This window comes from Hemitrygon akajei, unplaced genomic scaffold (assembly GCF_048418815.1).
Source record: "Hemitrygon akajei unplaced genomic scaffold, sHemAka1.3 Scf000047, whole genome shotgun sequence".
NCBI classification, from domain to species: Eukaryota; Metazoa; Chordata; class Chondrichthyes; order Myliobatiformes; family Dasyatidae; genus Hemitrygon; species Hemitrygon akajei.
The window spans coordinates 2,801,150-2,814,794 of NW_027331933.1; the positions used below are offsets into that span (position 1 = coordinate 2,801,150).

General features: G+C 46.1%; 3 protein-coding genes across 3 annotated transcripts in view; all 3 read right to left on the minus strand.

Annotated features, from left to right (window-relative positions):
* LOC140720845 (uncharacterized) overlaps nt 1–13,645 on the minus strand; it is a 202,431-nt gene that overhangs the window by 149,763 nt on the left and 39,023 nt on the right. The gene's annotated exons all lie outside the window — the stretch shown is intronic.
* LOC140720808 (uncharacterized) overlaps nt 1–13,645 on the minus strand; it is a 290,042-nt gene that overhangs the window by 105,059 nt on the left and 171,338 nt on the right. The window lies entirely within an intron of this gene.
* LOC140720809 (uncharacterized) lies at nt 3,862–5,948 on the minus strand. The gene has a single exon (XM_073035652.1). The coding sequence runs from the start codon at nt 5,946–5,948 to the stop codon at nt 4,407–4,409; it is 1,542 nt and encodes a 513-aa protein (XP_072891753.1). The 3' UTR covers nt 3,862–4,406.

Genomic DNA, 13,645 nt, shown 5'->3' on the forward strand with positions numbered 1-13,645 from the left:
TAAATGTCCATTGTAATTTCCATCCATGCATTTAAAGTTGGGCTCTCCTGTGATAACCATTTCCTAGTAACAGTCTTTTTACCAGCCGCCAACAATATATTCATTAAATATTTATCTTTTTTTCAACCATTCTTGATGTATATATCCAAAATATATGGACTTACTCCCCAAGGGTATTTCACATTTAAAGATGCCAGGTCGGGCATTGTGTATCCCCCTCCAATAGTCTTTGATAACAGGGCAGTCACAAAAAATATAATAATGATTTGCATTTCGATTTCCAGTTTCTCCAGCAAACAGCGAGATTACTATCATAATGGGATTTCTAAAAGGGTGTAATAAAATATCTTATCAAGTTTTTCAGTCCGAACTCCCTCCATTTCTGAGAACTGGTACACTTCCATTGATACCTCCATTGTCCATTCTTCCTCAGATATAATTTCTCTCCTTGCTTCTCCCATTTTGTTTTAATGTATGAAGTCAAATGTATTTTAAGATTTGACAAACCCTTATTCATGCTTGAAATAATTCTACTACCGTTATCTGAATTATATGCTTTTCTAAATAGCTCTAACATGCATATACTTGCCTTGGTTACAATTTTAAGCATCCTATTAACATACTGACGCATCTATATATACTGATAAAAATCTTGTTTTTCTAAATGTTTCTCTTTCAGCATTTCAAAGCTGAACAGTGTTCCTTCTTTCATTATGTTGCAAAGAACTGTTATTCCTTTAGCTGTCCAGTCCTTAAATCTAGCATCCAATTTATTTGGTGTAAAATCCGAGTCATATGCACACCATTTAAGAATTGCAGTATCTCGCTCGAGATTATATTCTTTTATAGTAGTTTTCCATATTTTAAGAGTCAATTTCACCCATGGATTATCAATAGTATTTATGTACCTTTGCAAGTTATTATCAGCCAAAATTGCTTGCATGGGGATGGGAAGTACTCGCTCCTCAATGTTTTTCCATTGAGCGTCATATGATGGGTTGCTCCAGCATATCACAGCTCTCAACTGTGCTGCAAAATAATAACCTCGAAGAGAAGTTAGGCCGCATCCACCCTTTTCCTTTGCTAATTGCAAAGTTTTGAGACGAACTCTAGGCCTTTTACCTTGCCAAATATACCTTGATAACATCTTGTTCCATTCATTGAATTGATTTTGATTAATATCTATTGGTAGGGTCTGAAAGAGATATAACAGTCTGGGCAGTATATTCATTATAATAGACTCAATCCTTGAACTGAAACTAAAAGAAAGGAATCAGGTTCCATCTTGCTAGATATTCCTTAATGGTTTTTTTTTATATAAAGGCTGATAATTACATTCTGATAATGTTGCCTAATCTTTTGGCATAATGATGCCCAAATATTTGAAAGACTCTGTTTGCCATGCCCAGGGATATCTACTTTCAATTTCTCTTGGTGGGCTATAGTAATATGAAAGTAATTGGGTTTTATCTGTGTTGATCTTGTATCCTGATAATTGACCATATTGTTCAAAGGATTGCATCAATCAGGTAGAGTATGTTGGTTGCCCTAGATAGATCAAAATGTCATCCACATAACAAGCCAATTTATGCTCTGTCCCTTTACTAGTAATTCCCCATTTTGTCTGATGTATTGAGCTAATGGTTCCAGATATAATGCGAAGAGTAGTGCTGACCATGCACAACCCTGTCTTGTGCCCCTTTCCAGGGTAAGACTATTTGATAAATATCCATTGATTTTAATCCTAGCGGTAGGGTTGTCATATAGTGCCTGTATAGTTTTAATAATTGTTATGGAAACCAAATCTATGTAAAACTCTGTAAAGAAAATTCCAATTAACCGAATCAAATGCCTTTTCAGCGTACACGCTTATCACTATTGCTTTGATTTTATTTTTTTGTATATATGATCCATAATGTGAAGTATCCTTCGTATATTGTGCAAACACGAGGAAATCTGCAGATGCTGGAAATTCAAACAACACACACACAATGCTGGTGGAACACAGCAGGCCAGGCGGCATCTATAGGGAGAAGCACTGTCAACGTCTCAGGCCGAGACCCTTCGTCAGAACTAACAGAAAGGAAAGATACTAAGAGATTTGAAAGTAGGAGGGGGAGGGGGAAATGCGAAATGATAGGAGAGGACCGGAGGGGGCGGAGTGAAGCTGAAAGCTGGAAAGGTGATTGGCAAAAGTGATACAGAGCTGGAGAAGGGAAAGGATCATGGGACAGAGGCTTAGGGAGGAAGAAAGGGGGAGGGGAGCACCAGAGGGAAATGGAGAACAGGCAGAGTGATGGGCAACTAAATATGTCAGGGATGGGGTAAGAAGGGGAGGAGGGGCATTTACGGAAGTTAGAGAAGTCAATGTTTGTGCCTTTCTTTCTCCCTTATCACTATTGCTTTGATTTTATATGAATTTGTATACAAGTTCCCTCTCTTCAGCAAGAGTCATTCCTTTGCCACCCGGCTGGCAGTTTCCGCAGCTGCAATCCCCGCATTTTGGCTCGCGTGCTGCGCCAATACTATCCCACTTCCGATTTCCACGTTCGATTTCCACAGCAGTTTTCTAGAACACGGAAGATGTCATCTGCAGTTTTATAAGTACTGAGGCAAAGGTCTCTTCTGACTTTGTCGTCAAGACTGTCCAGCAGTTGAACCTTTTTCACCTCTCTTGAACCGGTCGGCTCTCCCTGCCTCTAGAGTGTTTCCCAGTCCTTTCTCCACCTGTGAAAATCACGTCTGCTGCCAGGAAACTTGGGAAGGGCCGTCGGTTTCAGTCTGATGGCTGGCGTGGGAAAATTGGAGGAAAAGCCCAATGCTGTCGGTGTTAGTCTTTCAGCATCCTCCTTTCTCCTTGCCTGTATGAAGTGGGCCTTCTTGGAAACCAACTTAGGGACGTTGAGTTCGAGCCCCTTTAGGCGACTCTGAAGGTGCTTCCGACCCCCTGGCGGGATCCATCGTTCCCAACTCCTTTGCTGTCATTACCAGTCCTTGCAGGTGGTTAAGCATGAAGCCATACGCCTCCTGGTGGCCATCGGGTTGTACAGCAGCGACATCTTCACATTCATCCTCTGCTGCTTGTAGTGCTGTGAGCAACTCAACATTTCCAAAGTTGGTCCAAAGAGTCTCCTGGATCAGCCTTCTGATTTCCTTTAGTTTCAACTCACACTCATTTGCCGTCTTTGCCAGGTCGGCTTTTTGCTGTTCAGTTGACACAGCTACTTTCTCTGTGTTCAGCTCCGCCTCCCGTTCTGCAGTGAGTCCGGCCTCCGCATCATCATTGGCTTCCATGACTCTCTCGGCTTCCATTGTGAGTTTATGGAAACTCACTATGAGCTCCTCTTCAGACATGTCTTCATAGGTCCTGGTAATGCTGCTGGCCAGACGAGAAAACAATCTTTTTGCTGTCATTCTCTCCAGCTTGAGTTGCTCAACTGATTTCCCAATAGCTTGATCAGCCATGTTTGATTCCCTCTGCAGGCTGTTCACAGGTGAGAGTACAACTTTTTAGTGATGTTTTGATGTTGTTTTATCTGAACTTGATTTCCTTCCTTCTTCAGGACTCCAGGTTATTGCTCTTGCTGTTCCAGCTCAAAGCTCCCAGATTTCTGTTTCCTGGTCAAACAGTTTTGTCAAGCAGTATTTTCACTGTCAACCAGTTTTTCACTGTCAAGTCGGAGTTCTTGCTCCCATGTGCAGCTTCCCCACTTGAAAGGGACTGAATACGCCTACCCGAAGGTTTTAATACGATTCCACTCAATGACCAAACAACTTTCCTTCGTTTTCCTTTTTTATTTTTATTTTCGCAAGTGTGGCAGTTGGTAATTATTAGTCAGTAGTCATAAATAATCAGTCATTAGTCTAGTCAAGGATAGTCATAAGGCATTAGTCAGAAGGCAGTGGCAGTAGCATTAGCATTAGGATCAGGTGAAAAACTGGCTGCCTCTCGGACTTCGGAGACGATTTCGGACCTGCACCTCCGTTTCTCTACTGGACCGTTATGGTTCCAAACTGGGTGAACTCTCTCGAACGTTTGCGAGCTCTTCTTAAGCCTCGCGCCGTTTTCAAAAAGTGCCTGCATGCGATGATCCCGATGGCGGAGTTAACCCAAACACAGTGACAGCTGTGCTCCTTTCCCTGAAACAGTCTCAACAATTATTTAAAGTTCGGCATCTCACCGCGGGTTGTGACGCTGCTCCTGGCTGCCGATGTGACGCTGTGGGTTCTGCCCAAATGTTCTGGGCAGAAACCACCCTCAGGCAGCAGGTTCCGTCCTCTCTGCCAGTGAATTCTTGCTCTTTCTTAATACCTTCCTGAAACTCAAGTATGACTTGACAATCATGCACATTTGCTGGAGGTAGCCGAGAGAATCTCTTCCCAAAGTCTGAGCAGGTGATCGGCCTCTACCCAGTGTGAACTCGCTGGTGTCTGCGTAGGGCGGATGAATCTCTGAATCCCTTCCTACATTCTGAGCAGGTGAATGGCTTCTCCCCAGTGTGAATTCGTTGGTGACTGTGTAGGCTGGATAACTGTGTGAATCCCTTTCCACAGACTGAGCAGATGAACGGCCTCTCCCCAGTGTGAACTCGTTGGTGACTGCGTAGGGTGGATGAATCACTGAATCCCTTCCCACAGTCTGAACAGATGAATGGCCTCTCCCCAGTGTGAACTCGTTGGTGACTGCGTAGGGCAGATGAATCACTGAATCCCTTCCCACAGTCTGAACAGATGAATGGCCTCTCCCCAGTGTGAACTCGTTGGTGACTGTGTAGGGTGGATAACTGAGTGAATCCCTTCCCACAGTTCGAGCAGGTGAATGGCCTCTCCCCAGTGTGAACTCGCTGGTGATTTTGTAGATCAAATAATTGAGTGAATCCCTTCCCACAGTTCGAGCAGGTGAATGGCTTCTCCCCAGTGTGAACTCGCAGATGTCTCTGTAGGGTGGATGAATGACTGAATCCCTTGCCACAGTCTGAGCAGGTGAATGGCCTCTCCCCAGTGTGAACGTGTTGGTGACTCTGTAGGTTGGATGACCGAGTGAATCCCTTCCCACATTCTGAGCAGGTGAACAGCCACACCCCAGTGTGAACACGTTGATGTACCTTCAGTGTGGATGACTGAGTGAATCCTTTCCCACATTCTGAGCAGGTGAACGGCCTCTCCCCAGTGTGAACTCGCTGATGTATCTTCAGTTGAGATGACGAAGTGAATCTTTTCCCACAGTCTGAGCAGGTGAATGGCCTCTTCCCAGTGTGAACTCGTTGATGTACCTTCAGTGTGGATGACTGAGTGAATCCTTTCCCACATTCTGAGCAGGTGAACGGCCTCTCCCCAGTGTGAACTCGCTGATGTATCTTCAGTTGAGATGACGAAGTGAATCTCTTCCCACAATCTGAGCAGGTGAACGGCCTCTTCCCAGTGTGAACTGACTGGTGTCTCAGTAGGTGAGATGACTGAGTAAATCCCATCCCACAGTCTGAGCAGGTGAACGGCCTCTCTCCAGTGTGAACTCGCTGGTGTACCTTCAGTGCAGATAACTGATTGAATCCCTTCCCACAGTCTGAGCAGGTGAATGGCCTCTCTCCAGTGTGAACACGTTGGTGTGCCAGTAGGTCAGATGACCGAGTGAATCCCTTCTCACAGTCTGAGCAGGTGAATGGCCTCTCTCCAGTGTGAATTCGCTGGTGTACCAGTAGGTAAGATGACTGAGTGAATCCCTTCCCACAGTCTGAGCAGGTGAATGGCCTCTCTCCAGTGTGAACACGTTGGTGTGCCAGTAGGTCAGATGACCGAGTGAATCCCTTCTCACAGTCTGAGCAGGTGAATGGCCTCTCTCCAGTGTGAACTCGCTGGTGTACCAGTAGGTAAGATGACCGAGTAAATCCCTTCCCACAGTCTGAGCAGGTGAATGGCTTCTCCCCAGTGTGAACTCGTTGGTGAGCCATTAGGTCAGATGACCGAGTGAATCCTTCCCCACAAATTCAGCAGATGACCAGCCTCTGCCCAGTGTGAACTGACTGGTGTGTCCACAGGTGGGAAGACCGACTGAATCCCTTCTCACACACAGAACAGGTGAATGGCCTTGCCCAGTGTGAACTTGCTGATGTACCTTCAGTTGAGATTACCGACTGAATCCATTCCCACTGTCTGAGCAGGTGAACGGTCTCTCCCCTGTGCAAAATGATGGACGTGCCAGTTGGTCAGATGACCGAGTGAATCCCTCCCCACAGTCTGAGCAGGAAGGATGGTTGATTGAATTCCTTGCTCCTTAAATATCTAGTCAGAGACAGCACAACTGGTGTGTTGTGTTTGAATTCCCATAGACAAATTCCTTGTCGATTTTAACCTGTAAAAAGATTTAAAAATCAATCAGTGGGTGAAGGACAACATTTCAGATGAGATCACTTGAGTTGCCAAGGTGTGATCTGACATGACACTGTTACAGTGAAGTTCAACACATTGGAGAACGAAATCTCCTTCTAACTGGGCACAGTGCTGGTATCTGGAATGACCCCCAAACTCTCCAATGCTCTGTAAGAATGGGGCACTTATGCCATTTCCAGTCTGTGACTTGGCTCTGTTTGACTCTGTCCATTTGAATTATTCCCTCTTCCCACTGAGCTGAAAGGGTGTCTGGCCCCACAGTAACAGAAACCCTCTCACACAAATAGCCTTTGTTGACGTGCAGCTGGGGTTTTCCTTTATGTAATGTTCATTTAAAGTGCCAGAGTTTCAATGCCATGTCAATATCTCCTGACCTGGCTGGTGGCGTAGTGGCATCAGTGCCAGACTTCGGGACGAAAGCTCCTGAGTTCGAATCCAGCCGGTTCCCCTGCACGCTTTCCATCCGTGCTGGGTTACGAGCTGGTGATCTCTTTGGAAACTCACCCGGCAGATGTTCCCCTGAATGTTTCACCTTTCACCCTTAACCCATGGCCTCTGGTTGTAGTCCCACCCCATCTCAGTGGTAAAAGCCAGCTTCCATTTACCCTATCTATAAACCTCATAATTGTAGTATACCTCCATCAAATCTCCCCTCAGTCTTCTACATTCCAAGGAATAAAGTCCGGACCTGTTCAATCTCTCCTTATAACCCAAGTCCTCCAGACCTGGCAACATCCTTGTGAATTTTCTCTGAATTCTTTCAAAATCTTTACATCTTTCCTGTAGGTTGGTGGCCAAAACTGCAAATACTCCAAATTAGGCCTCACCAATGTCTTGTACAAAGTCAACATAACATACCATTCAGTGCTTTGGTTTATGAAGGACTATGTGACAAAATCTTTCTTTCTGTCCCTATCGAACTGTGACACCACTTTCAGTGAAATATAAACCTGTATTCCCAGATCCCATTCTTCAACAACACTCCTCCATGTCCGACCAGTCACTGTGTAAGACCCACTCTGGTAGGTCCCACCAACATGCAACACCTCGCACTTATCTGCATTGAATTCTGTTTTCCATTTCTCAAGCCATATTTCCACCTGGTCCAGTTCGCACTGCAAGCCATGATAGTCTTCTCACAGTCCGCTGAATCCCCAGTCTTGGTTTCATCCACAAATTTGCTGATCATTAACCATTTTATCATCCAGATTACTGATATAGATGAGAAACAACAACAGATCCAGCACTGATCCCCGTGGAAACCACTAGTCACAGGCCTCCAGTCAGAGAGGCAACCATCTGCCACCACACTCTGGCTTCTCCCAAAGACAGTGTCACATCCAATTTACTGTCTCATCTTGAATGCTGAATGACTGAGCCTTCTTGACATCAGCTGCCTTGCCTTCATCCACTTTCCTGATAACTTCCTCGAGAGACTCTATAAGACTGGTTAGACATGACTTACCATGCACAACGCCATGCTCTCTATCCTTAATCAGTCCACATCGATCCAAATACTTATATATCCGGCTCCTGCACATATGTTCTAATAACTTTCCCACTACTGATGTCAAGCTCACTAACGTAACATTTTCTCGTTTCTCCTTAGAGCCCTTCTCGAACAGTGGAACAACATTGTCTGTCCTCCAATCCTCCAGTACCTCACCTGTCACTAAGGATTATTTCAATATCTCTGCTTGGACCCCGACAATTTCTGCACTTGTGTTCCGCAGGGTCCCGGGGAACAACTTGTCAGGCCCTGGGGATTGATCCATGCTAATTTGCCTTAAGACAGTAAACACCTCCACCTCTGTAATCTGTCCAGGGTCCCTGAAGTTGATGCTGCCTTGCCTCACCTCTATCGACTCTGTGTCCATCTCCTGAGAAAATACGGATGCAAAACTACTATTTGAAACCTCTCCCATCTATTTTGTCTCCCGTATAGATTACCATTCTGATCGTCCAGAGTGGGCATGTTTCTGTTCTGACCTTCTGCATGTTTCTGTGACAGAGAAGCTGGCCACACCTGACTGGAAGGGGAATCTGGTAGGAGTGACGACAGAGCAGCAATGGCTGGAGTTTCTGGGAGCAACTCGGGAGGAGAGAGATCCATACATCCCAAAGAAGTGGAAGCATTGGAAAGGCAGGAGGACACAACCGTGGCTGAAATGAGAAGCCAAAGTCAACATAAAAGCCAAAGAGAGGACAAATAATAGAGCAAAAACTATTGGGAAGCTTTTAGAAACCAACAGAAGACAACTAAAGAAAGTCAGATGAGTTCAGGGTGTGGAAATATGATATTGTAGTCATTAATGCGTCTTGGTAGCACCCAACAGCCTAAGGAATTTAGAGGAACAAAATATCCGGGGCCTCGATATCTCTTGAAAACAAAGGTTCCCTGCACCAGTTTCCTTTCAACTTTTATTTTGGTACGCACATACAAACAGTACACCCTCAAAATTTCACTTCTGAAGATCCCCCACTTACCAAGTACTCCTTTGCCATAAAACATCCTGTTCCAATCTACACTTGTCAAATCCTTGCAAATACCATAAAAATTGATCTTTCTCCAATTTAGAATCTCAAGAGAGGTCCAGGCCTCTGTTTTTCGGTACTTACTTGGAATCTCATGGCATTATGATCACTATACACAAGGTGTTGCCACACACTAATTTCTGTCACCAGCCCTGGATCGTTTCCCAACAGCTTATTGCACACTTCTACGCCGGATGTTTTACGTACTGATTAAGGCACATTTGACAAACTCTACCTCATCTAGTCCTTTTACAGTATGGGAGTCCCAGTCAATATATGGAAAGTTAAAATCACTTACTATATCAACTATTGTTTCTTGGTGTAGTCTGTGAACTCTCTACAAATTTGTTCCTCTAAATCCCTCAGACTGTTGGGTGCAACCAATTCCCAGTAATGCCTACGATATCACAATTCCATGCCCTGGGCTCATCTGGCTTTCCTACGATGCTTCTTGCATTGTGATATACACAGCTCAACACATTCATTGCACCATGCTCAAGCATTTGATTGCTGACTCTGTCTGAGCTCTGAACAACATCTGTCTGGTGTCAAGAAAACAACCTCTCCCTCAATGTCAGAAAAACCTCTGACGCTGAATTTTGTGGTGAGGATGCAGGAAAGGTTTTCTTCTGATGACTCTTCCATGAAGGTCATATTTGTGTAGGTGTTGCTGCACAGTAGAACAGTGCACCACCACTCCAGAGGCTGCTAAATCTTCCTGAAGATCTTTTTACAGTCAAATGGGGGTTTTGATTTGCTTTTCCAGCAATCCTACGAGTAGTTCTCTCAGAAAGTTTTCTTGGTCTTCTGGACATCAACTTGACCTCCACCGTTCCTGTTAACTGCTATTTCTTAATTACATTACAAACTGAGGAACCGGCTACCTTAAAACACTTTCCTATCTTCTTATAGCCTTCTCCTGCTATGTGGGCATCCATTATTTCAGAGTGCTAGGCAGCCGCTTAGAGTAGCCCATGGCTGCTGATTGTTGGGACAAGGTTTGAAGAGACAGGGTATTTATAAAGCTTTGCGATTTGCATAACCTGGCCTGTCCTAACAATGACTGTGAACAAGCCATTGTCCTAACAAGCTAATTCAGGTCTGAGACCTTGGTAAAATTTAACTGAGAGCTCAAGTCTCTTGGGGTGCCCAAACTTTTCCTTGGTGCTCCTTTCCTTTTTTTCCCACTCTAAAATTGTACAAAACAGAAATAATACACTAAACTCCTCATGAAGGGTTTCGGCCCGAAACGTTGTCACTACCTCCTCCCATAGATGCTCTCTGGCCTGCTGAGTTCTGCTAGCATTTTGTGTTTTTAATAATACACTAATCTTGCTTAAAATGTTGAAAAGAATGTTTTGTCTTTAATTTCATGACTTTTGGAGACCAGTTCACCCTCTACTCACTTAACTATTCACAGTAACAGAAAGTTTGACCAGTGGTGCCCAGCCGTTTGCATACCACTGTATGGGATGGGGTGGAGAGTGCTGGGTGTGACGGGAGAGAGGGGGAGGAGGAGGAGTGGGACTGTCAGGGAGCGAAGAGGGAGAACGCGTGGGGTGAATGGTAGATTTAGAGGGTGAGAAAGAGGGGAAGACAATGTGGGATACGGGAGCCAGCAGGGAGAGTGTTTGAGAGAGGGGGGAGGGGGGATGTAGGGAGAGAGATAGAGAGGTTGAGAGCTGGAAATGGAGGCGGTTACAGAGTGGCGGAGGTGAGTGAGTGAGAGAGACAAGTTTGATTGAGGTGCGTGAGAGAGGAGGAGATGGAGAGGGGAAGACAGAGGGTAACTGAGATTGAGAGTGGGATGGTGGGTGATAGGGGTAGGGACAGGGATTGTGAGATGGGAGAGAGAATGGAAGAGTATGAGAAACAGATGGATAGAAGGGGAGAGAGTGAGAGACAAATGAAAAGAGGCATGAGAGAGTGAGGAGATGAAGAGAAACAAGAGAGAGGAGTACGATTTATTACTAGAGGAGTAGAGAGAGTGGCAAAAAAGGAGAGCGCGAGGAAAGGGGTGAAAGAGAGTGGGAGACTGGTCGAGTAGCAGTGTAACAGAGGGATAGGGAAAAGAGAAGGGGAGGGAGAGAGGCGGTGAGGAAGCAAGGATGATTGAGAGGGGCGATGATAAGGAAGGGGTGAGGGAGAGTTGAGACAGTGAGGGAGCAAGAAGGGAGGGCTGGAGTAGAGGGCCCTATGAGGAAGACGGACTGTGAGGAGGGTGTGGTGAGGGAAATGGGGTAAGTAGCTAGGGGTGAGGGAGAAAGGCGAGGAGACTGTGTGTCTGATTAGAATTGTTAGACTAACTATTTATTCAGTCCCCAGTTGCAGGGTCATTAATCACGTATGTTCACAAATCACCGAACAAATCCACCGTGGGATTACGGTTCCATGCTGGGAATTATGAGTGTGAGGGCAGCTTGCTGTTCTCGGTGTCGGATGTGGGAGGTCCCGGAGTCTCCTAGCCTCCCGGACGTTCACATCTGCGCCAGGTGCGCCGAGCTGCAGTTCCTAAGGGACTGTGCCAGGGAACTGGAGCTGCAGCTCGATGACCTTCGTCTGGTCAGGGAGAGCGAGGAGGTGATAGAGAGGAGTTACAGACAGGTTGTCACACCAGGGCCATGGGAGGCAGACAGGTGAGTCACGGTTAGGAGGGGGAAGGGGAAGGGTCAGGTACTAGAGAGTACCCCAGTGGCTGTACCCCTTGACAATAAGTACTCCTGTTTGAATACTGTTTGGGGGGGGGGGAACAGCCTACCTGGGGGAAGCAACAGCGCCCGTGCCTCCGGCACAGAGTCCGGCCCTGTAACTCAGAAGGGTAGGGAAAGGAAGAGGAAGGCAGTAGCAATAGTGGACTCAATAGTTAGGGAGTCAGGTAGGCGATTCTGTGTATGCAGTCAGGAGACCCGGATGGTAGTTTGCCTCCCTGGTGCCATGGATGTTTCTGATCACATCCATGATATCCTGAAGTGGGAGGGTGAGGACCCAGAGGTCGTGGTACATATAGGTACCAATGACATAGGTAGGAAAAGGGAAGAGGTCCTGAAAGGAGAATATAGGGAGTTAGGACGGGAGTTGAGAAGAAGGTCCGCAAAGGTAGTAATCTTGGGATTACTGCCTGTGCCACGCGGCAGTGACAGTAGTAATGGAATGAGGTGGAGGATAAATGCGTGGCTGAGGGATTGGAGCAGGGGCAGGGATTCAAGATTCTGGATCATTGGGACCTCTTTTGGAGCAGGTGTGACCTGTACAAAAAGGACGGGTTGCATTTGAAACCTCGGGGGACCAATATCCTGGCGGGGAGATCTGTGAAGGCTACTGGGGAGACTTTAAACTAGAATGGTTGAGGGGTGGGAATCAAATTGAAGAGACCGGGAGAGAGGAGGTTAGTTCCCAAATAGAGAAAGCTTGTAGACAGTGTGAGGAAATCTAGGAATAATGGGGCATATTTCCCTGAAGGTGGAAACTCATGTGGTGGTGAAGAAAGCTTTTGCTATGCTGGCCTTTATAAATCAGAGCATTGAGTATAGGAGTTGTGATGTAATGTTAAAATTGTACAAGGCATTGGTGAGACCCGATTTGGAGTATTGTGTACAGTTCTGGTCACCAAATTATACGTAAGATGTCAACAGAGTACAGAGGAGATTTATTAGAATGTTACCTGGGTTTCAGCACCCAAGTTACAGAGAAAGGTTGAACAAGTTAGGTATTTATTCTTTGGAGAGTAGAAGTTTGAGGGGGGAACTTGACAGAAGTATTTAAAATTATGATGGATTGATAGAGTTGACGTGGATAGGCTTTTTCCATTGAGTGTACGGGAGATTCAAACAAGAGGACATGAGTTGAGAGTTAAGGGGCAAAAGTTTAGGGGTAACACGAGAGGTAATTTCTTTACTCAGAGAGTGGAAACTCTGTGGAACGAGCTTCCAATGGAAGTGGTAGAGACAGGTTCGATATTGACATTTTAAAAAAATTGGATAGGTATATGGACAGGAAAGGAATGGAGGGTTATGGGCTGAGTGCAGGTCAGTGGGACTCGGTGAGAGTAAGCGTTCGGCACAGACTAGAAGGGCTGAGATGGCCTGTTTCCATGCTGTAATTGTTATATGGTTTTACCGTGTACGATTCTGGTCTCCATATCTGACAGCGGGGAGTTTTAACACATACGGGGACCAACTGCAACTCAACCCCAGCTGATGCGGGTGTTTCTCCTGTTCAGGTGGCGGTGAGGAAGGTGTTAATCTCGGGTTTGTGTAAATCGAGGACCAGTTGCAGTGGGAAAGGGCCGGGACCGAGCCGGACAGCTGGAGGCTCCGGGCTCTCCAGTCTTGCATCCCTGGATTTAGTTTTGCACTGAGTCGGGATTGCGGTATCAGTTTGCTCTGGTTCCCCAAGCTGGGAGGGTGGACGTGGGTGAAGGGGGCCTGTCTATGTGTCGGTGTGGGGTGCATGGTCAGAAGGGTGTGGGGCCACTGGCGGGACGGAGGGTGGTTGGGGTACTGTGGGTTATCGGAAGTAACATGACCTGGGTGGATGGGCAAGGGGTAAATTACGTTGTCAACGAGGGTGGATCTGGTCCACTGGATCAGACAGCTCAGCTCGCGTGTCCTTTCAGGAGGCCACAATTCTCTCATCATCTTAATCACTGACTAATCTTCCTGTTAACACTGAGTTTGTTACAGAGCCCCAGGGTCTGGGAATGGCTGGGTGGTAGGAGGCAGAG